This window comes from Pezoporus wallicus, unplaced genomic scaffold (genome assembly GCF_028554395.1).
Source record: "Pezoporus wallicus isolate ANWC-B61680 ecotype Strahan unplaced genomic scaffold, APGP_CSIRO_Pwel_v1 contig_6274, whole genome shotgun sequence".
In the NCBI taxonomy this organism is placed as follows: domain Eukaryota; kingdom Metazoa; phylum Chordata; class Aves; order Psittaciformes; family Psittacidae; genus Pezoporus; species Pezoporus wallicus.
The window spans coordinates 1,223,055-1,246,169 of NW_026635738.1; the positions used below are offsets into that span (position 1 = coordinate 1,223,055).

The 23,115-nt window shown below is 57.4% G+C and overlaps 3 protein-coding genes across 6 annotated transcripts in view; all 3 read right to left on the bottom strand.

Moving 5' to 3' along the window:
• The window catches only part of NHERF2 (NHERF family PDZ scaffold protein 2), a 29,266-nt gene extending 21,833 nt beyond the window's left edge, over positions 1 to 7,433 (bottom strand). The window contains exons 1-2 of one of the 4 annotated variants that reach the window (XM_057398115.1): positions 7,146 to 7,432; positions 2,892 to 3,149 (exon numbers count right to left, since the gene is read on the bottom strand). In XM_057398115.1, coding sequence (XP_057254098.1) covers positions 2,892 to 3,149; positions 7,146 to 7,355 — 468 coding nt within the window. In that variant the 5' untranslated portion in view covers positions 7,356 to 7,432. Of the gene's footprint in view, positions 1 to 2,891; positions 3,150 to 4,973; positions 5,124 to 7,145 lie in introns of those variants that run through there. The other 3 variants (XM_057398114.1, XM_057398116.1, XM_057398117.1) reach the window with 3 other exon arrangements.
• The window catches only part of TSC2 (TSC complex subunit 2), an 80,480-nt gene extending 62,959 nt beyond the window's left edge, over positions 1 to 17,521 (bottom strand). Inside the window, exon 1 of the mRNA XM_057398111.1 lies at positions 17,517 to 17,521. The gene's annotated coding sequence lies outside the window, so the exon portion shown is untranslated. The remainder of the gene's footprint in view (positions 1 to 17,516) is intronic.
• On the bottom strand, positions 15,967 to 16,714 carry NPW (neuropeptide W). Its single transcript, XM_057398010.1, has one exon. It carries the CDS (start codon positions 16,495 to 16,497, stop codon positions 15,967 to 15,969), a length of 531 nt encoding a protein of 176 aa, XP_057253993.1. The 5' UTR covers positions 16,498 to 16,714.
• Positions 17,522 to 23,115: the final 5,594 nt, after the last annotated feature.

Sequence of the window (23,115 nt, forward strand, 5' to 3'; positions counted from 1 at the left end):
GACCTCAAAGCTCCTCCAGTTCCAACCCCTGCCACGGGCAGGGACACCTTCCACTGGAGCAGCTTGCTCCAAGCCCCTGTGTCCAACCTGGCCTTGAGCACTGCCAGGGATGGGGCAGCCACAGCTTCTCTGGGCACCCTGTGCCAGCACCCTCAGTGTCTCACCCCCAGCAGCACCGCTCAGCACCAGCCCTGCAGCACGCTGCCTTTTCCACACCGTTAGCCCCGGCATCCCATTAACAGCCACCACCAGCTCCCCATGCAAAGGCACCTTTGCAATAAAAGCAGCTCACAACCAGGCACCCAGCACCCAACACATCCAGAGCAGCTCCCACCACCTCCAAACCCCCCAGGCAGGTTAGAGCCAGAGCCCTGGGGAAAAGCAGCACAACAGCCACAGGAGCATGTGAGTGACAGCCCTGCGGCTTCCACTCCCAAGGGATGCAGTGTGGCAAACCCAAGCAGGCACAGAGATGGGGGCAGCAATGTGGGATGGGGCAAGGCAGACCCTGCTCCCTGTGCCACCGCGGTCCCAGGTCCCTAGGGACGGGAGCTGGCAGCACTGCAATGGGGGCAGCAGGGATTTAAATCCATCCCCAATTACTCATGCCATGACCCTGGCTCCTGGAGCACAAGGTCCTGGATCCCAGGTCTCTGCCATGGGTGCACACTGACCTCCCTATCCAGACTAACGCCGGGGACCATGCCCACCCTGCATCACCTCCCAGCCCGGGTGCCAGATTCCCCTCCCTTTGCCTCAGTCGCTCCTTGCTTTGGGCTGCACTGAACAACCCAGCCTCAAACCAAGCACAGCAGCAGCTTTACATAAGCAAACAGTGCCCAAAGAAACCTGCTCCTGGGAGCAGCCCCGAGCATCAGCACCGGGTCTGCAGGGGGGAGGGAGCTGCTTTTCCTCATTAAACATCCCCAAAGGCCCCACATGTGGCTGGGACAAGCCTCAGAGTGGATCCCAGCTGCCACAGCCCCACTGCAAGGACAGGATCCCCCCCTAAAGAGCCCCCCAAGCTTGGAGCAGCACAATCCACGTGGCCCCAGTACCTGTGACCTGCAGGATAAGGGTCAGGTTAGAGCTGCCCCATGAGGGGACAGGGTGCTGGATTGCTGAGCACTGCAGGAACTGGGGTCCACCATCGCTCCCCTGGCCTCCAGCTGCACGTGGGGATACAGCTGGAGCATCACATCACCCAGACCAAGAGCCCTTGAAACCCTCACACCAGGGTGACCCACAGCCCCAGAATGGAGAAGCGACCTCGGCCAGGAAAGCCTGCAGTGCCTGCTCTACGCAGAGCTATGACCTGCGGAGTCAGGAGCAAACCAGCCATTGACCCGAGCCTCTGCAATCACCCACCACGCTCAGCATTGCCCTGTCCCCAACCCCACACCGGGGGCATCACCCCAGAGTCCATTCCCCCTTTGTCCAGCTCCAACCTCCAGCTCCAGCACAGGGAGCACCAAAAGCCCCAGCCCCTCTGAAGCTCAGGCACCTCTGCCCCCCACCCTTTCCCTGTCCCACCCTCTCCTTGGAGGAGCCCAGACCCAAAGGCCGGAAGGGACCGTCCCGTTCCCCTCGCCTGACTTCCCGTCCGCGCTCGCTCTTGGATTGGAACCAGCAAACGAAACAGAGGCAGGATAGGAAATCCCCAGCTTGGAACGCCATCCCCAGCCCTGCCCACAACAGCGCCGGTCCCACTGACCGGCATGGGGCTGAGCAGAGCCCCACGGCACTGACCCCCATGGAAACGCTCCCAGCACCATCATATGCACCTTTAAGCCATGCAGTAGGTAAATACTCAGTGCCTCCAGCCCTGCCCCTGCCAGCCCAGGGAAGGGGGATCCTCCTCTGCAAGATGAGAAAGAGCTCCAGAGGGCAGGACCAGGGGTGAAACCTCCTTATCAGCAGAGACGCCGGTGCCTCGCGCCAGCATCGCCTCTAATCCGCACAGGGAACATCTTCAGCTGCTTCCCCACAGGGAGCTCCTGAGGACACAAAGCTTTCCCAACTTTCCCACCTCCCACCAGTGAGTTCTGGGCCAGCATCCAGCCACCACCCTACTTGTGAGGTGGGGGAACAGAGGCCAACCAGGCACTGCAGCTCCACAGGGAGGAGGAGGAGGAAGAGGAGGAGGAATGCGCCTATGGCAGCTCCGTGCTGGAGGAGGATGCTGAGCATCTTTGCTCCCGGCCCGGAAGCACAGGATGGATGCAGAGCAGATGAAAGGGGATAATGCTGCAGAGGGGCTGGAGTCACCGCCAGCCTCGCACAGCTCCTGCCACGTTCACGCCTGAGGAAGGCAGAGCTCCACTGTTATCTGCTGAGTGCAAGGCTGCGCCGTCTCCAGCACAGCCCCAGTGGCGAGGCAGCCATGGAAACTGGACCTTTTCCACCCCAAATTCTTTCCTTGTTGGAAAGGAGTTTACCAATAAAAGGCACTTCGCTGCAGGATCGCAGGCCAGACCCTGGCCACTTGAAAAAGAGTTAATTTCCTCCCTAGTTAAGCAAAAAAGCTGAGAACACATTCATCCCAGATGTTCCCTCCCTCCTGTACATAATGGAGGGGAGAAAAGCTCATTCAGGGGCTTCAACCACATCCCCACTGGGACAGCAGCCTCAACTGAGGCTCTATGGGCTCGCTCATCCCAGGGCTGGTGACCCCCCAACAGCTCCTGGAGCCCCTTAAGGGACACAGGGGAGGAAAGAGCAGCACAGCCCCAGCAGCCAACACTGCGCGAGAGCACATGAGGCTAAAGGGGTGCAGCTCACCCGCCGCTCCAGGACCCGAAGCCACGGCCGCATCCCGAAGGCGTTTCCCAATGGGAAGCAGAGGGACGCGCCCCCAGGGTGCCTGCAGCCATTCCCCATCTCACGCTCACCTTCCTGCTGCCGTGCGAGGAGAAGCTGTGCGAGTGGTGCTGGAGGCCGTCCCCGCTCAGCTCCAGCTGCGGCTTCCACACCTCCCCGTTGTCGCTGCCCGCCGGCTTGGCGGGAGGCACGGCGGAGCCGAGCAGGATCCCGCTGTGCACCATGTCCTCCGTGCACGTCAGGCGCAGGCTGCACAGGTACTCGTCCGTCTCCTTGTCCACCACCAGCAAGCGCGTCTCCGTCTCCACGGCCTTGATGCGCTGCACAACCTGGAGAGGAGGGGAACAACTGAGCCGAAGGGCAGGGACCCGCTGGGGCAGGAAGAGCTGGACCCGAGGACCATCAAGCCCCCCACACTCTTGCTGCGGGGTTCACGTTCACCATCACTTCCAGCCACTGGTGATGGGGGAGAAGAGAGCCCAAGCTTTAGGGACCCCCCCAGGATGGAGGAGGTGTTGCCTGCATTCCTGGGTGATGGAGATGGCTCTTTCCACCCCATGCCCTGCAAACACAGGGCAGCCCTGCCCAGGCCAACTGCACACACTGCCCAGCATCAGGGGCTTCGTTGCCTTTGAGCATCAGAAACCCGGCTGCCTGCTTCGTCCCCTAGAGGAACACCACAGCCTGTCCCAACAAGCAAACCACCTTGCCCACCCTCATTGCCTTCATCTGGGGTGTCTTTCTTTGCCCAATACCCAGGGCAGGGCAGAGCTAAGGTGCACAGGGAGGCACCAAGCACCCACCAGCCATTTGGTGGCTGGATGCTCCCCACCACACTGGTGTATTGGCTAAAATCCAATGTAGATTTATGAGAGAAAGAACCTGATCTACCCATTCATCCTCGCTCTGTGCTGGGGGCCAGCACAGATAACAGAAGCCGGTGCTGGGAGCAGGAGATGGGCCCATCCCTGCTGGGATCCAGCTCCAGACAGTGCTGAATGGGGACCATTGTCCTGCTGCTGCCCAGCTCCGGGAGGGATCGGTGACTGGCAGAGGCTCTGAAAGGATCTCACGGTGGGAAGAGCCAGGAGGAGGCAATCCCGGCCAGACAAGGGAGGAAACCAGAGCAGGGTGGGATGCGATGGGAGCAGGGTAAAGGGAATCCACCTCCAGCCTCCCTGCACAGGCCTTCACTGAGAGGAGGAGGAGAGGTACCGCTGGCAATGCTGTCCCACAGCCATCCCCAGCCACGGCGTGGCCCTGAGGACCACAGAGCCATGCTCCCCCCCAGGAGTGCTGGGAACCCCTAGAGCAGCACTGGTCCCCCCTCCCAGGGCTCCTGCTCTGATCTAGGTCACACTGGGCAGACAACGCCAAGGTTAGAAGCGACAAACGAGCCTAATGCGCAATTAGCCAGCATTTATTTACTCCCTGCGAGCTCCACTCAAGGTCAGCAGAGCCGGTGGCTGCGAGTGAGGCACAAACACGCACAGCCAACAAGAAATGTATGCACTGCAGACAAGGCTGCTTGTCCCAGACCAGGCGACCCGCTGCAGGCTGCAGCCTGCCTCCATGCGCCGCGGCAGCGTGCCCAGGGCTCCCATCCGTAACCAGCCTGAAGGGTGCTATTCCAGCAAGCCCCAGAAAACCCATCTGCTCCCTTTCAGATCCATTTACATGAGACATCAGACGGTGCTGCTGATACCAGCAAGGCAGCACCTGTGCGAGGGCACATGTCCCAGAGGGGACCCGGGAGCAGGCAGCCAGCGCGCAGCGGTGGCAGGAGATGCAGATGGGCAATGCCAACGGGGAAGGCATAGGAGGGAGATGCTGAGTCCCACACCCAGACCCTGCCTGCAGTTTGGGTGCTCCAGGCATTAGGGCTGCAGTCAGTCACTGGCGAGCAGCAGAGTCCTACAGAGCACGAGGAAATGCAGAGGGACCACAGAAGATCCCGACCTGCCATGGTGCAGTGCCAGGGATTAGCGCGCTGCCGAGGTCCCCAACAGCCACAGCGAGAACAGCAGCGCATCAAGCACCCCCCAGCCCCAAGAGTGGGTGAGCAGAAGGGGTTTTTGGTGACAAGCTCCCCAAGCAAGTCACTCTGGGGGCACAGCAGCGAGGTGGAAGGCAAAGCAGCAGCAGGACCCTACCCGCTTCCGAGCCATGGTCACAGAGCCTCGAGTCCGCAGCTCCTCCGAGGACAGCGCAGCCTCCCCTGCGCATCCGGCACCTCAGGACCTTCACAGCCCCGGCCCAGCCGCATGATTTCCGCGGCTCCACCCAGGCTTTCACCCTGGAGACACCAACACCAGCCCGGCCAAGCCGCCCCGGCTCCTTCCACCCTTGTCAGACAAGGTCTGCCCAGGAAGGAGGCTCATGGTGCCACCGGGAGCAGCTCCCTTCATCCCTCCTGCTCCAAAGGAGATGCCTCTGCCCATGCACTGCAATGGGGATCCGGAGGTTAACCTCACTCTGGGCACAGCCCGCTGCTCTGCCCGCCTGGACAAGGAACCAAGGAGTCAGGATGCAGCTCTGCATCCAAGACGTGAAACGCCCTGAGGACACGTTCTGCCTTTGCTCCTTGGGTAAGGCCAGGAAAACACAGAGAACAAAGACAAAAATGCTGCCAGCTTCAGCTCGAAACACAGCTACACCCAAACAGCGAGGCCTTGTTTGCTGCGGGCTCTGTCCCATCGCAGCTTCAGAGGCACACGGAGAGGCTTAGCTACTCATTCAAGGTTGGGGACCTCAGGAGAGGCCACAGCAAACTGGCTGCTGTATCCCATTGACAGGAGCCAGCATCAGACCAGCCGTGGCCATGGCATCGCCCTTTGTCCAGTCCATCAGTGCTGGGTATCTGTTTTAAGGGACGATGTTCTCGCTGTATCAATGCGGCAGGAAGAGCGATCCCAGAGCATTCCTGAGCGGGCTGCTCCCACTTGCACACTCACACCTACTAATGCCATCACAGCAGGAACATAGCAGCGAGATCCACAACACCCCGGATGGAGCGGACACGCTCCATCCCAGTCACTGCTCTGCGACTGCCAGGGCTCCATCCTGCCTCCACCAGCAGAAAATGGAAGGCAGGAGAGTTGCTCCCGTTTCTCTTGCCTATGGAAGAGCCCTGCCTGTTTCCAAGGCTCAGCTGGCTGCCTCCGCTCCGCTATTGCCCATCCCAGCTTCAGCGGGGAGCTCTGGTGGCTTCCAGTAGGACGCAGCTCCTCGCAGGAACTGAGCCCTCCTCTCTGCCCAGCTGGATCAAAGACGGGAATCCTCCTTCAAGGGGTTTGAAATCGCATTCAAGACAAACATTAACTACACACAGCTGGCTCAGATCACCCAGCCAGGCTCACTCAGCCACAGAGCACACCAAGCCTGTGGAGAGGCCTTTACTGAAGCCACCTGGAAGGCTTTGCCTCACCTCTGGCACAGCCACATCTATGGCTACAACCCCCAAACCCCTGCCAGGTCCACCAGCTACACGTGGCCCATCCCTGCTCTGCCCTGATAAAGCGCTGGCAGCAGGGCTGGATGCATGTTTTAGGTTACTAAAGCACCAAACCTCACAGAGCCCCACAGGCCAGCCAGCCCACCGAGGGCTGTGTGCCCCAGAGCTCCGTGTCCCCAGAGCAGCTTGAATCTCATTGCTTGTGTTTTCGGCCTAAACTATGGAATAAACGCAAGTTTCGGTTTACAAGCAGAAAATGACAGAGGCTGAAGCGTGCAGCTTCTGCTACAGAGCTGAGAAATGGCTTGCTCAGTTCCCCCCAGTCACAGCCACGGTCTAACACCAACCATTCCGCCCCTGCAAGCCCCATCTCAGCAAAGCCAAACTGCTGAGCATCTGCAGAGCTTGGTGGGTAGAATTTCAGGCACCTTTCTACGCTCCGGGCTGTGTAAGCAGGAGCAGCTCACCCAAAGGGGCCAAGAGCTGGAAATAAAGCCCAAGTCTCCCCATTCCTTTCCACCAGAGATTGCATAACACAGCAGCGCCCTGCCCATACCGAAACACCTTCGGCTTTCCCACCTTTACACAACAGCAGCGAGTCAGACCACACCGTGCAGCCATTCTCCCGGGAACCCGGTGTCCCAGGCACACAAAAGCCCCCCCTTTGCAGCCCAGGCCTCGATTCTGGGGGGCACCCACCCCGCTCCACCAGCGCCATGCCCCCGAGGATGCTCCAACACGGCTATTTTGGGTGCAAACCACCCCTCTATGAGCACCCGATGGTGGCTGGAGCGGGGCAGAGACAAGCCGGGGATGGAGCTCCACAGCCGGGGCTCTCACCCCGAGGGTTACCGCGGTCTCTTGCCCGTACCTGGTGGTGCGTCTCCTGCTCCACGTTGAGCCCGTTCACCTCGACGACGCGGTCCCCGGCGCGCAGCCCCGCCGCCTCGGCGGGGGAGCCGGGCTCCACTTTGCGGATGAACTGCCCGCTCTTGCCCTTCTCGCCGTGCAGGTGGAAGCCGTAACCGCTCTCCCCCTTCAGCATGCGGCACAGCCGCGGCTTCAGCTGGTCCTTGGCCATGGCCCGGCGGCGGCGGCAACGGGAGGGCGGGCACGGGCGGGCGGCCGCGGGGCCGCTTTTATGCGCGGCCCGGGGCGGGCGCGGAGGGGCGGGACGGGGCCGGGGCCGGAGCCGGGGCCGGGGCTGCGGCCGGAGCCGGGGCTGGGGCCGGGGCCGGGGCCGGGTCGCTGAGCACCGCGGCCATGCTGCGCGCTGCCCCGCGGCGCCGGGAGCGCGGCGGGCGGGGACGGGCAGGGGCCGGGGACGGGGCGGGCGGAGCTGGGGAGGAGCCGCTGCGAGGAACGGGGACGGGGACGGGCGGAGTCGAGACCGGGATCGACACCGACACCAGAACAACACCGGGATCGCGACCGGGACTGACTCCGGGGCCGGCACCGGGGCCGCTGCTGTCCCCGGGGCTGATGGAGGCCTCCCGCTCTCACGGATCGGAGCCACCCGGGCTCCGCGGGCTCAGCTCCGGCTTCGGTTCCCGTTCCCCCGCTCCCGGTGCAGTGCAGAGCCCCCAGGCGGTGGCAGCCCCGCGGGTACCGGCTGGAGCCCATCACCCCCAGGCCAGCCCCGGGACTGCTGCCGGGCATGGAGCCGCTGAGCTGGGACCCCCGGAATGTGCATCCTCGGGGTACCGGGGCCGGGGATCAGCATCCCCGGGTCAGCGCAGCTCCCCCCTGACACGGGACCATGGAGGGGAAGCTGTGGGGAGCAGGGCCTGGAGCAGAAGCTGTGAATGCATCCAGAGGTCATCCTGAGCTGATGGGATGCGCTGGGATCCCCTGGTCCAGAGCAGGGAGGATGGAGCCCAGCAGCTCCTCTGCCCACCCAGCCCCAGCCTCTGACCACAGTGAGATGCAGAGGTCCTGGTGGGATGTCTCCACTGAGCTGGCCAGACTGGCACTCGCTGGAGCTCATGGGCTGATGCATTCCATAGGTTGACATGAATGAGCTCCAAAATGCTCCGTGTCCCACCGAGCCCCGGACCGGGGATGGTGCTCATCAATGGGCAGCTCTGCTGGCCCAATCCCAGACTTTCCTGGCGGGGAAAGGCTCCTGCTCCATCCCGGGTGCCCATGGGAGAGGCTGTCCGGGTTTCACCTGGAATGAGCTTGTTTGGCTGAAACCATCTTCACCCTTCTACATTCCTGGTCTTCATTTCCTTGACATCTTTTACAAGGAGGAAATGACCCAGATCAGTTCTCACAGCGCTGGGCACCGCGTTCCTCTGTCACAGGTTCCTCACCCTCCTCTGGTATTTCTCCTCCTCAGCTGCTTTCCTACCAGGTCTTTACAGAGCTGAAGCAAACACAGCTTGAGGTGGCAAAGAAAAGACTCCAGAAGTGAATATTGATTCACCTAATTTGTTGTCTGCTGAATAAAAAGACTTCACTGCAGTCAGATGTAAAAATCACTCTTCAAAGGAATGATGCTTGAAACTAAATGATGCTTGGTGGTGTGTCTTAGAGGAAAAGAATGGCATTATTCCCCTCCAGCAACCCTGCCCACCCTCATTCCCATAGGGAATGTGCTGCTTGGGTGCTGCATCCCAGGAGAGAAGGACGACACCGGCTGCCTTTGTGCCCAGGCCCCTTTGCCACAGAAGCTCCGATGCCAGCACAAGATCCTGGGTGACACCGGAGGAAACCGGAGAGATGGGAAGCTCGGGGCCTGTTTTATTGCTGTAGAACACAAGTGCTCCCTTGAGCCTCTTTGTGGAGTCCCGGAGCCTTTTATCGCGCTGGAGGAGCGCGAGTAATTGATTTTTCCACTCAATGACCAGAGCAAAGCCCGGGCGGGGGGGAGGAGGAGGGGTTGTGTCAAGTTGGTTTCAACAAAAAACCCTTTTCTCTTTATTCAATGCAATAAAAACAATGGGGGAGAAAATCTTTTGGGTGGTCGGAATATTTTAACCCTTTGGAATGTCTTTTGAAACGGCAAAATGAGAAAAGGGAGAAAAGAGCGTTTCAAAAAGGTGAAAATGGGCTGGTTTTCATTGGAGCACAGGCATTTGCTCAAGTGTGGCAGGGATTTATGCATTTTTTTCCAACTTCAGTGTCCCTAAAAGGCATTTTGCCCCCCAGAAAACATCTATTCCTCCTAGAGGAATACAGGAGGGTCAGATACCAAGTGTTATGTGCCTGGCAAGAGGACATAACCCAGTGGAAACGCCCAAGCATCCCTGTCTACGTCCAAGGGCACCCCAGCCTTCACTCCCAAGGGCATCAGGACCCCAGACCGAGCCCCACCATCAGGTCCCCTCCTGCAGGGACATGTGTGGGACTGGGGAGACCCCGACTCAGCGCAGGAATTCTGCCTTCCTGCTGCTGGTCTCACACTCGGGGAGCCTAAACCAGAGCGTTTATTCCCTGAACCCCCTATTTTGGGAGCTGTGCTGTGCCCTCAGCTCGGGAACAGGGACCCAGGTCTTCCTCCACCCCAAGGCAGAAGGCGGCCAAGGTCTCCTGTGATGTGGAGCCTGGCTGTGACCAGTTCAGTGATCCCCAGCTCCGTGGTGGAAAGCCAGGTATGGAGCAGGGAGCGGATAAACAGCAGCCAAACGCGCTGCTGGGGAGGAGGAGGAGGCTGAGCGGGAGGAAGAGCATCTCCCACGGCTGAGGTGGAAACGGTGTCTCACGAAAGCCGAAGGGAGGAGTGTCCGGCAGTGCCTTTTCCTTGCCCTCCCTTTGGCGGAGCTCCCATCCCCAAGCAGGACAACACCAAGGCAGCAGCCTGCATCCCGGCAAGGGAGAAAGGGAGAAGCCACCAGATCTGCCCCTGAGAACATGCTGAAAACGTGTCTCCTCTTTGGCAGATGATGGCCCAAAGGAAAAAGCTCTCCTTTCTTCGGTACCTTCATCGCTGGGGGTGTCTGATGGTCCCCACAGGAAGCTGCTGCTCCTGCAGCAATTAGCTCTGACCGCTAATAATGAGGTCTTGGGCTTTCCACCTGCATGGATGTGGCCGAGTTCATCCCTCCCTCATTTCACCATCACCCAGCATGGGGCTGCCGGGTGCTGCGAGCTGCAGCTCACATGGAGCAGGGAAAGGCCAATGATTTATCTGTGCTGCCAGAGAAACGGGGAATGAGAGGAGAGCTCATAAAAAGCAGCGTCTCATTTTCTCAGAGCCTCTGTGTGTGGCACTATTGAGCTGTAAAGGTTTTCCAGGTTAGATTTCTGGGGGTGGAAGGGGAACTGATCATTAGGAGCATTAACTGTACTCTCTGTGGCTTGTGAAAGTCCAGAAAGTTCAGTTTGGCTGCTGAGAGCTGGGACATCCCTCTTGCACAACCTGCCAGGTCCCTTCTCGTTTGCAAGCAGATGCAGTGCTATAGGTACCGAGCTGGAGGGGACCTGAGCTCTCCCACATCCATGGATAAGTGTGGAAGCAATGATGCTGCTCCCACATCCCGGTGCTGTGCAAACCACCCTGCTCTGCACCCACCATGTCCCCACAGCATGGGCACCCCACACTGACCTCCATTCTCCCCTGGAAGAGCTGAAATGGCTCTGGCAGCTATGGGAAAACCACATGGATACGGGACTGCAGAGGGATTTGCTGCTGGAGAGGCTGGTGCTGGCACAGCCCATTTCCTGAGCCGGATGCCAGCCGGTGGCAGTGCCACTGTGCCTGCCGCAGCAAGGACACGGATGTAAGAGAAGCAGGGAGCCCTCCGGCTGGCTCTGGGGTGCCCTGTCCCTGGGAGCACCCATTCTCCAAGCACCCCTTCCCAGCAGCACCCATCCCTGGGCGAGGCTGGTGGCAGAGCATGTCTGCGGAAGTGCCATCGTGGCAGAAGGGACCTCCCCAGGCAGGAATGCACCCTTGAGGTCCCTGCCAGCACCCAGCCTGCCACGCTGCACCACAGCCACCTCCTGCCCTGCCAGAAGAGCAGCAGAGCGATGCCCCAGACGTGGGAGCCCCAGGGTGGTGATGGCCCGAGTGAGGAGCAGAAGCACATCAAGAGGTGTTTTGCAGGGCTGGAGGTGGATGGAGATGGGAAACCTCCTCTTCCAGCCCAGTCACAGCAGCACAAGGGGCTCATGGGTGGGAGTGTAGGACCCACGAAGGGTCCCAACCCAGTGTTTCCCCTCAGGCACCCCAGGCACAGCCCCGGGCTGTGCAGCCAGGAGATCTGTGTCTGTGTCTCTAAGCCACTGTCACCTTATCAGCACCCTGGACATCTTGGAAGCAGGCAACACAGCCCGCACAGAGATACCATTATCTCCTGTTCTCTGCAGCTCCTGCCCCTTATCTCCAGCTTCCCTCAGTTCCCCTGGGTGGTGTCAGTGTGAAGCTGTGGACAGCTCGGCGGGACAGGATGAGACCCTCAGCACTGGGTCCTGCAGCCTGGGGCTCTGCACCAGGAGTATCCAGGGTACCCAGCTCTGCCCAAGGGTTCTCCATTCCCAGCCACCGCTGCACCCAACAGGAGCCACTCAACCTATCCCAGCTCAGCCCCGGCATCCTGCATCCCAGCGGGGCGAGGAACAGCTCCTGGGCAGAGCCGCAGAGGAGGAAATTCCTTGGGGAGTTTTCTTCCTCCGGGTACACGCAGGGGCCCTGCACTCATTGTGTGTGCTCATGGACCAGCCCCTGTGTGAGCTCACCCCAGCTCCCCCGGGGCTGCCGGTTCCTGCCCTCCCCAAAGCCCCCTGTCCTGGTGTGCCCGGTGGATGCTGCTGCTCGCTTGGGAGAGGCTGGGGAGCTGGGAAGGAAAGGGAGCTGCCTTGGGCTTGGGCCGGGTTGGGGTGGGACGTCTTCCTGCCGACGCAGCCCCTGGGATTCCTCTTGCACTAGAACAAACTGCATCTCCGGGCACGGCAGGCTGGGTGATGGCGCACTCCATCCAGGAAAGCTTCCCTGTGCCAGCCAGCCCCGGCTCCAGAGAGCGGAGCTGGGTCTGCAGAGATCCCAGGGGGCATCTCAGGGGTGGACCTGGACCAGCAGCTGGATCCAGGTCCAAACCCCACGTATGCTGTGCTAGGACCCAGAGCCCAGGAGCAGCCCCATTCCTGGGCTGCCCTAATCCCGAGATGGAGCAGCAGGACAGGCTTTAGCTCTGAGCTTCCATCCCCTCCCAGGCCTGTGGTCTTGGCTGGGGCTCTGCAGACAAAGGGGCTCCCATGGGAGCAGTTCCCTGCTCTGCAAGGGCACAGGGATGGGGGCATGGTGGCCTGGCTCATCCTCACCCCTGCTGCAGCTCCCCAGCGCTCTCCATCCCCTGCCATCAGTGTGGCCGCAGGATGGAATGGCAAAGTCACTCACTCCTGGCACTCCCTGCACCCTGCCCACCCCTCCACAGCCTCAGGGACCTGGTGGGATGTGGTAGGATGGAAGGGGTGATGTGTCCCACTGTCATCTGGTGGCTTCTGAGCGCTGCCATGTCTCCCAAAGCCCAAAGAGGTGCAGTTACCCCCCACAAAGCTGCTCCATGGGGATCAGGGGGCACCAGGGCCAGGATCCTAACATGGTGCTGTGGTTCTCCGCCTGTCCATGCTCCCCTAAAAGCTTTTGTCCTCGCTCTTTGCTCCTGGCTGCAAACACAGCCTATGGTGGGCAGAGACCAGCATCCTCCCCAAGAACCCCTGAGGCTGCTTTTTATCTTGGAGCATCCATGGGGTCCCCATGGTCCAAGTTGTGGGTCTGGGCATGCAGCTAAAGAGCGAGAGGGGCAGGAGGCAGACTGTGGGAAAGTCAGCATCTCCTCCAGGAGCTCTCTTTTAGAAGGGATGAGATGAACATCCATCAGGGATTGTTGGGTCCTGCCAAGGCAGCAGGGATCATTAACCACCACCCTAAGCTTTCCTCCTTATGGGGCTTGTTGATCCCCAGGGAAAGCCCAGACCTCTCTGGAGAGCTGGGAGTACAGAGGAAATCATCTTACAACCCCACTGGGGAGTCAGCTCATGCTCCTCAACAGCAACAGGAAACATTATTTTACAAGGTGAGAAGTGAAGGGCTTGTGGTTAACTGAGTGTCTGGCTGCCTTGCCCTAGTAATTGCACATAGAAGCATCTCTTTCCAGCAGATGAGGGTGAAAGTGCACACTTGAGCCTCATCTCTCATCACATCACCCTTCATCCCCCTCACTTTACCTTTTCTACCTCATTTATCACTTACCTCCATCAGGAAGGGCACTTTGCCTCAGGGGCCACTCCACAGGCTCATTGGCACTGGGACAGGTACAGCCCCGCTCAAGCGCAGCTGCCTAATGGGTTACTGGCAATCGCGGCTCATTTGACCCATCCAAGCACCGCACTGATGAAGAGCAGAAATTAGAAAACCATGGAGGGGGGGGGGGAAGGAGAGAGGCCATGGAGTAAAGAACCGTTGGGAATCAGTTGGGAGAGAGTGCTATTTCACGTGTTACAGCACCTGAAATACACCCTGAGACCTGGTGGGGGGTGATGCAGGGGGCAGCAGCAGGCAGGGCTCAGTGTGCACCCCACTTCCTAATGAGCACCATGAGGGGCTTTCCTTTCAGATCCAAACCAAAGGCAGCACAAACCCCGCTCTCCCAGCTCCATGGTCAGCCACAGGGGCTTGGCAGGAGCAGGCAGCTCATACAAAAAGGGTGGAAACGTCTCTTTTTGCCAGATTTCCTGCAAACTCTGCCAGCGCCGGCGGGTGAGAGCTCAGCAATTCACAGGAGCCGGGCTCAGCCCCTCCAAGCCTCAGTTTCCCTTTGGGCTCAGATCCCACCCGCTCCAGCGCCATGGGCTCCTGCCTGGCCCTGATGCTTCTGCCTGCTTTAATGGGGAGTAACATTTATTTTTCATCAGTGGAGATGTTACATTCTAAGCAGGCAAATAAAGAACTGGAGCAGCAAGAACTCACAGAGCTGTTGTGCAGCCCAGTCCAGGAAAGAGTCTAACTCTGTCATCTTAATTGACACTCGGCCTGGCAGGAACTCCCATACGGGCAGTAAAAGGGATTTACTGTAAAGCTGCAGAAGAAACTGTGTCAAGGAGTTAAATCATGTCAGAAAAATCTGGGAGTGACCCGTCTGCTGAAGTGTCTGCACCAGGTTTTGCTTTGAGAAACCCCACAACACAAGAGCACAAGGAAGGCAAAGTTTCCTTTGATCGATTCTCATTTAATGAGGGCAGGTTCCTAGGAAGCAAAGGGACATGGTTGTGTCAGACTGAAACCAGCTAGGCCAGAAAGCTAAAAAAAATCAACAAAAATAAACTCTGTTCCCTGTTTATTTCTCCCCAAGTCCAGAGCATGGGTTGACCTGAAAACAACATGAATTTACCACTGCATCTGGGCAGCAGCCATGAAAAACCAGGGTTGGTTTGGAATGCAATTGTCTGTATGGTGTCAGAGAGGTCAGAGTACCAGGACATCCACCAGTGAGACTCTTCCCCACCAGGCAGGGTGAGCAGTTTCCACCTCAGGCAGTTGATGCTCCTCTGGTGCTTGCAGCATCTCAGCTGAGCCCCTTCAGCGGATCAGAGCCATGTCTTCAAGGGGGAGAAGCTGGAAGAGAAGAGGGGATGGGTTATTTTGGAGCCTCACCTGAGCATCCAACTGTGCACCATTGCCCTCCCCAAGTGGGACCATGATTCTGCTCTGTACAGTGCTTAAACCAGTGCTGCATCCATGATATTCATCCAGTACTCTCTTCCATGGGCTCAGATCCAACCTGTGGTGACTGCAACCACGCAGATGAAACCCATGCAGACACCTAAATACAGGGCTTGGAGGATCCCGTGGGAGCTAGGCTGTGAAATCAAGGGGTGTATGCATGGATGCATGTCTGGAGCCTCAGAGTGGTACCCGGGATGCTCTGCCGGCACGCAGCCAGGCAATGGAACTGGTGCAGACGTAACACAGGGCTGAGCTTCCCTGTATGGGCTGTCCCAGAAAGATCCTAATCCCAGATTTCCTCCAGCAAATGAAGGAATGAGGAATAGAGCTACATGCTTCAGGGGCTGATCCAACAGCTAAAAGCCTCCGTGGATTTCAGCTGGATGTTGGCTCCAGCTTTACATAAAAGGCAAGAAACTGTCTGGAGCCAGCTGCAAGCTGCCCCCGGAGCTCAGCTGAGCCCCGCAGGGAGCTGGGTGCTGAGGGGGTCACACTGGGAGCACCTCACATCGGGGCAGCCCAGCTCCGTGCTTGGAGCACCCCAAACCCCCCCTGCCTGCAGGATGGGAGACTGCAGCAAGGCTCCCTGAACCCCCAGTTAGCTGCTGAACACCCTCAAAGGTTCTGTGCACCCCCAGTTACCTGGTGAACCCCCTCTATAGCTCTGTGAAACCCCACATAACTGGTGACACCCCTCCAAGGCTCCGTGTACCCCCATTTACCTGCTGAACCCCCTCGAAGGCTCTGTGCACCCCCAGATATCCGCTGAACCCCCTCAAGGCTCCGTGCACCCCCATTTACTTGATGACCCCCTCCAAGGCTCCGTGCACCCCCAGATACCTGGTGAACCCTCTCCATGGCTCTGTGCACCCCCAGTTACCTGTTAACCCCTCTCCAAGGCTCCATGCACCCCATTACTCCCTCTAAGGTTCTGTGCTCCCCCCGTTAGCTGGTGAACCCCCTCCAAGCCTCTGCGCACCCCAACTTACGTGTTGAACCCCCTCCAAGGCTCCGTGCACCCCCGTTACCTGGTGAACCGCCCGCAGCACCCCGCGGTGCCGCAGCCGCACCGCCCCACGACGCCCGCACCCCGGGCAGTGGCTGCCCTCAAAAGCGACCTCCGCTGCCCGTCCCCGTCGCCCCCCGCCCTCCCGTCAGGACCGGGGTTACCTGAGCCTGGTGGAACCCGGGCGGGGGCCGGGCGGGGGCCGCCCCAGCCCCATCCCCGCCGGAGCAGGCGCTGCAGGAGGCGGCCGGGGCCGGGGCCGAGCGGCGGCGGGGCGGCCGGGGCGCTCTCCCCGTCGGGGCGGCCCGGGGGCAGCTGCGGGGCAGCGGCCGGTCCCGGGGGGCGTGGCGGGAGCTCGGCCGGCAGCTCCCGGCGCCAGAGGTACGGGGAGCGGCGGACGCCCATGAGCAGCCCCGAGGCGCGTCCCACCGTGTGGTACCGGGGGCTGGCGACGTGCTTGTACCAGGCGCCCGCCGGTGCCGCCGGGAGCATCAGCCCCAGCAGCACCAGGGCCCCCCAGGCACCCCCCGAGAGCTGCCCCCTCGCCATCCCGCCGGGCAGGGCGCACCCCGGCCCCGGGCGCCCCAGCGATCGCTGCCCCGCGCCCGTTCCCCGCCGGTTTATAACGGCCGTCGGGAGGGGCCCCCGCGGCTCCGCCCCGGCAGCCCCCGGCCCCCCGCACCTCCTACCTGCCGCCTCCTGCGGGCCCCCGCCTTCCCCTTGCAACCCTTCAGCATCCTCTCTACGGCCCCGAGCACGCCTCCCGTCCTTGAGCATCTTCCCCCCCCCCCCCCCCCCCCCCGCAGCCCCGAGCATCCCCCCTCCATCCCTGAGCATCCACCCTGTAGCTCCGAGCATCCCCACTCTGTCCCTGAGCAGTCTGCCTGTGTCCCTGAGCATCCTCCCTGCATCCCTGAGCATGCCCCCGCAGCCCCGAGAATCCCCCCTGCAGCCCTGAGCATTCCTCCTGTATCCCTGAGCATCCCCCCCGAGCTCCGAGCATTCACCCTGAAGCGCTGAGCATCTCCCCTTCATCCTTGAGCAGCCCCCCCGCAGTACCAAGCATCCCCTCGCAGCCCTGAGCATCTCAAGCATCCTTGAGCATCCTCCTCACTGCCCAAGCAACCTCCCTGTGGTCCCCTTTGCAGCCTTGAGCATACTTCCCATGACTCAACATCCCCCTGCAGCACTGAGTATTCCCCTGCACTTCAGAGACCTCTCCACAGCCCAGCACCTGCCCCAGACCCTCAGGACCTGCTCAAAAGCAGCAGGATTTACTGCCAGAGGAAGAGATGTTATAAACTGACTGCAAGTGAGGACCTTCAGAGGGTCCTGGATCCCTCCTTAGGTAAGACTCGCTGCCTAGAGAGGGACTGACTGACTGCAAGGCACAGGAATCGTAAGTAAGAACAAATTGCAGTGATTTTCAGCAAAATCCATCCCAAGTGGGGTCCCAGAGGGAGGTGGGTGATGGAGACTGAAGCCCTGCCTTGGTTACTTGCCTTGGTGCAGAGATTATGCTGGTGCTGGGAGGCAGAGGGCTTAGGGAGCATTGTGTCCCATGGCTCCTCTGTCTTCCTGCCTCCCATCTCGCTCAGCTCTAACATCCCCCCCGTGCTTCAGCTGCCCATGAACTTGCCTCGGTGCAGGGCAAAGTCACAAGTGTTTTGGAGGTGTAAAGTGATGAGAAGAGACAAGACACAGAGTCCGTGGTGGGGCTCAGACTCCAGCTGTGCTCATGCACAGCTCAGACCCCCGCTGTCGCTGGGATCACTGTTCACTCCTGGTCACTTCTCCATCGCAGTTTGAAGTGGCCACTGCCTGACTTCCACCCGAGCAGCTACTTCAGTGAGTTGCTCCTGCTCTTCCAGGTCTTCTTTAGGAAAAAAAGATTACCAGAGATGAATCCCTGATTCCCATGGGACATTGGCCAATCTGTCTTCCTTTCACTGAAGCCTTCAATAGCCAGAGAAATGTCAGGACCTGGTATTCCCAGCCACTTCTGAGCGCATTTCTCCCTGTTGGTGTTATCTTAACCTGCTTCCAAGGAAGCTGGCAGCCTGCTTCCCCCCATCGAGCTCTCATGTCTTTCCAGCATCCAGCCAGCCCCCATCTTCTCCACGCAGCGATGCTTTCTTTACCAGCCCAGCTTTCACAGGTTGGTGCTTTGTGACCCTCTGCTGAGGTCTGGGACGTGTTTGGGTGTTCAAGCAGGAGACAGACCCACGCTGGGAACCCCTCGGTTTGCAAGAGCAGGTTCTCATCATCTTGGCCAAGCAACAATCTCCTCTGACAGGAACCAGCTCCTTGGCCAGGCAGGGGCAGGGAGAGCAGGGCTAGGGGCTGTGGGGAGAAAGAGGAAAAGGGAAGTGCAGAGCAGCAATAAGACATGAGGAGGTGTAAGATGGTCAGTGCAGAGCTTCACAGTTTTCCTCTTCTAGAAAGGCCAGTAGCAAGTGAAATTCCCAGTTGGCAGGAAGGGGTTCCCAGCTTTTTCCCGAGTGGAGTACTGGAAGTGAGTGCAGAGTATGGCTCATTTCTATTAATGAACCAGATCGACAGAATCCAACTCACCTGTGGCCCAGCTTCTTGGAAGCACCCAGGCTTACAGTAAGGATGAAGTCAGGTTCCCATCTCCCATCGAGCATACCACTGATGGGTGGCCTATTCATGTCACCCTTTGAGTGCTCTGGACATGCCAACAGCCTCACCACTCTCCTGTTCGATAGAGCCATTAATGAATGGCTTCAGTACAGCACGCTGACAGCATCACATCCCTCCCTGCCCACCCAACCCTGATCACAATGGGACACACTCTGCCAGGTTTGGGTCACTCGATAAAAACCATTATAATTCCTTCTCCTCCCGAGAGATGGATCAATTCTGAACGACCTGACTCTCAGTGTGCACAAGGCAGCAGAGGCTCCTTCCTGCCTCTGCCCCATCCCTGAGCAAACAGCAGATTTAGGAGCTGACATTTCACTGCACCAACGTGGGCTCAACCTTCCCACCCGGGAGTGGAAGATTTGCTCATTCCTAGAGATCTGCCTGAAGTGTCTTTTACGTGTATTTCTGGCATAAGTTGAATAACTTGTCACGCTGATAAAGTCTCTGGGAACTGAACTGAACTCTTTCCACCCAGTGAATGATTCCTGCCTACAGCCTGTTGTGTCTGCAAGGCTCTGGGAGATCCTTCAGGCTGATAGAGCAAAGCTCCGGATCTGTAGCAGGGAGCACGTTTCCTCTCCCAAGTACTTTTAAATACCTCCCAAAAGAAGCGGCTGACAAGCAATTTGTCTTCTATTTATGTTCTAAGGAACTAAAATATGATTTTAGGATTCCTATTCCCATCACAGGAGCTGATGCTCCTACAAACATCACAGCACATCAGCAGACACACAGCACTGTGCTGCTCTGAGGTGGTCTCTGTGCCAGGATCTCCCCCAGAGGAGCAAAATCCTGGTTCTTCTTAGTAGATAAAAAGCTTTTGAACAGATCCTGGCTCCCATGGAAGTCTTCTACAGACTCCCATGAGATTGAGATTTCAGCCTTTTGTATCACTTCTCTAAGCTGCAGGTGCTTGGGGTCACCCAAGAAGGGTCCAGCTGATCTCAAGCCCTTTTGAAAGCCCCACTTTCATGTTTTCACTTTAATAAACACAACCATTAGCTCCAGCATCACATTTACCAACTACATGGACACTGAGCTGAGACTTTGCTCAGCTGCCCCAGTGCTCGGATGAATCCTTAATGATGTTATTCTATGTATGTCAAAGTGAAGGGGAGTGGGATGGTACCATAGGGCTGAAAGGAATTAAGGTTTTCTTTTATTCTGGAACAAAAATCTTTTTCTAAGGGGCAGAATCTGCTGCTTGGGCTCTCTGAGAGGAACGTCCTTTTTCCTCACCACAGCTCTAAGCACAGATATCAGAGCATGAACCAGGCTTTCAGTCTGAAAAGCTGCCAGACACCCCATGGCTGGGGGTGAGAAGAACAAGCTGGAGGCATCACGTCTTAAATCCCTGCACTAATCCCAGCCTGGCTCTCTTAGAGCCCTCTCACCCAATTTAATGCCTGGAGTGCTCTCGCCTCCCACCACACACATTACTGCACCCATTCAGGATTTGTGGCTTTTGAGAATGATCTAAATGAATTTGATGTCCCAGAAAGAGGCACTTGAAAACTAAAGCGGGCTGGTTTAATGACAGCATTTCCCACATTTTGATGATAATGACTCTGGTGTTTATTGGAAGGTTTGAGACTCAGCCCAGCATGAAAACAAAGCAATTGCAGGGGCCAGCCCTGTGCTGGGGGCTCTGCAGGCCTGGGCACTAACACTGCTCTACATGACACTTCTGGGTCATTTGGGCTCTACCGCATCTCCCTGTGGGAGTATGATGAGAGGATGGAGGCAACATCATTTTGAGTGAGGAGCCTCCTGCACTCGGGCACAGAGCCTGCCCTCTGCAAAGTCACACACGTCTGGTAATTGGGATCATCCTGTTTTTCAGGTTGGGAAATGGAGGCTTAGAGCATTCAAGCGAGGTGGCAAAGACCACACAAGGGAACGGCAGGGCTGGCAAATAACGGAGCCTCCTGTACCAAGGTTCTTCACCTGGGGACTCTGTCTGGCTTTGCCTCCCCATGCAAGATGCAGGTTTGTCTCAAAGAGACAGGGACAAACCAGCCAGAAGAGGCTTCATCTCCATGAAATCAGCTGGAGGCACAAAACTGGCCAAGGAGCTGAAGTTAGGGGTTGCAGCAGGGATGAGTTTTGTTGCTCATACCCTGCCAGGCAATGCCACACTCATAGAATCCCAGACTGGTTTGGGTTGGAAGGGACCTTAAAGCTCATCCAGCTCCAACCCCTGCCACGGGCAGGGACACCTTCCACTGGAGCAGCTTGCTCCAAGCCCCTGTGTCCAACCTGGCCTTGAACACTGCCAGGGATGGGGCAGCCACAGCTTCTCTGGGCACCCTGTGCCAGCGCCTCAGCACCCTCACAGGGAAAAGCTTCTGCCTAAGCGCTCATCTCAATCATCCTGAGCCAGAGCAAAGCCTAAAGCTGCTGCAGGCAGTTGTTTCAGATAAGGTGCAAAGCTCAGCCTCTGCACAACTTGGAACTGCAGATCAGATCTGAAGCGGTGGGTGTGATAAATACCCACCCAGCTGCAGAGGAGGTCAGCTGTCTGCATCCCTGCATGCCGAGTTTCTGCCGTTCACCCTTCACCGACTTTCCCAGACTCACATCCCAGCCTCCTGCATTACTTGACAGGAATGAGTGAAGTCTTAATGGCAAGAAGAAACCCCTGTTCCCACAGATGTGGCTGAGCAAAGCCTGACTCTTCCCAGCACCCAGCACACCCCTGAGCTTGCTGGTGAATCAGAGTGAGCGTGCTTTGCCAGGGAGAGGGGATGAGCCACTCCAGGAGCGGGATCCAACCAGTCTCAGTCCCTTGGGGACCACAGTGACAGCACCCCAGGCACATCGTCCCAGGAATAACAGCCTTTGCCATTTTCTTGCATCTAGAGTGTGTCCTCATGTAACAAATTGAGATTACGGAGTGATTCCTTTCACCAGTGATTCAGAACATGCTGATTAAATGCTGTTTCTTTGTTCCTTTGAAATAAGGGAACTGATACAAACAAATTACGATTTCCAACTGGGAGGAAAGACACACCTTGACTTCTTGAGAAAGCTGCTGCATACTTTGGTGGCTGTGAAGAGCAAGAGGAAACAAGAAGTGGTGTCTCCTAATGCTGCAGAGCTTATTAAAGTGCACTAAATTAATTCTTCTATTCCTAAGAAATGAACAATTCCTCACTATTTTTAGACTCTTGTACTATTTTAAGAGATTTCTTTCCAGGGTCCAGTCACATGGAAGTTAAACAGCACGCAGAGAAGTCTCCAAAGGATAATAAACTATCTCAAATTACTCTGCTAATGGAACAAAGAGCACTGTAAATGTCACACATGATATAACAAGAGCAGTAGAAACCTTTACTTGAAACAATGGATCCATTAGAGCTAAGTTAAAAACCCACCCCAGACTTAGGATACTTTTGCACAGTTTCATGCAGTCAAAGGAACTTGTTTGTTCACTCGAATCCTGAGCTCCCAACATGCATCCGGGTTACTAATCACACACACTCTCAAGGCATCGATCATTTAGGATCTCAAAGGCCTTTACAGCCCATAATTAAAGCCCACTGCACCCAGCTGAGTCAGTGGAATTATTTCTGCTTAAAACCAGAGTACAGAAAGGGAATAATTGAATCATTGACTGGAGTCCAAAACTGACCCAAGGTACCAGCCCAGGTTCTCTGCCCCGCTCACCACACTCCACATGGGTCCTCACCTACCCAAGCTTAATGAAGCTATCCATCATCTCAGGAGCTACAGGCACAATCCTCCACTTCTTACATGACTCATCAACTTGACAACCTGACTCTGATGGGCTTACTTGGGAGAAAGGATGAACTGTCAGGAACCATCGCATTGCCCATCTGTCCAGACCTGTGTTCTGCCTATTCTGCCTCCAACAGGTTGGTGGAGTATTGAGAGTCTCTAAATACCTCAAAAGCTGAAGCAATGTCATCACAGAGTGATTTGGACATGACATAACTCCACCAAAGACTCATGATGAAAAAATCCTGATGATGTGGTGTGACAGCGTTGCCTTAGAAAAGCAAAGAGGAGAATGTGAAATGCAGGTGAAGGAGCAGGGAGAGAAGATGCCATCAGATGTGTCTCCAGTGCAAGCAGATGTCTCAGCCCCCTCCCAGTCCATGATTCAGTCTTTCTCCTAGAAGTAATTTACAATAGAAAGCGAGCTAATCCCCAGCTGTATGAAGTGCAGGGTATATTTGGCTCCCATCTGAAGCGTGTTTACTGTAAGGAGGAAGAGTTGTGAGATGCATCTTGTCTTTGACAGCTCTGAGATCTCTTATCCCAATCTCACATAGCCCCCAAGTGCTTTTCTATTTTCTTGAGATGTAATTAGGTGAGGGTATATAGTACACACAATTATACGTGTGTAAGGTAACTGGGGTAGAGGGCTCTAGGACATGGAGATGAGAACAAAATCTGTCTTCAAGCAAAGCTGCACAGGTGGAGTATGTTTTGCTTGGCATGAACACTTTGCCAGATTAAGAGCTATATTTGTAA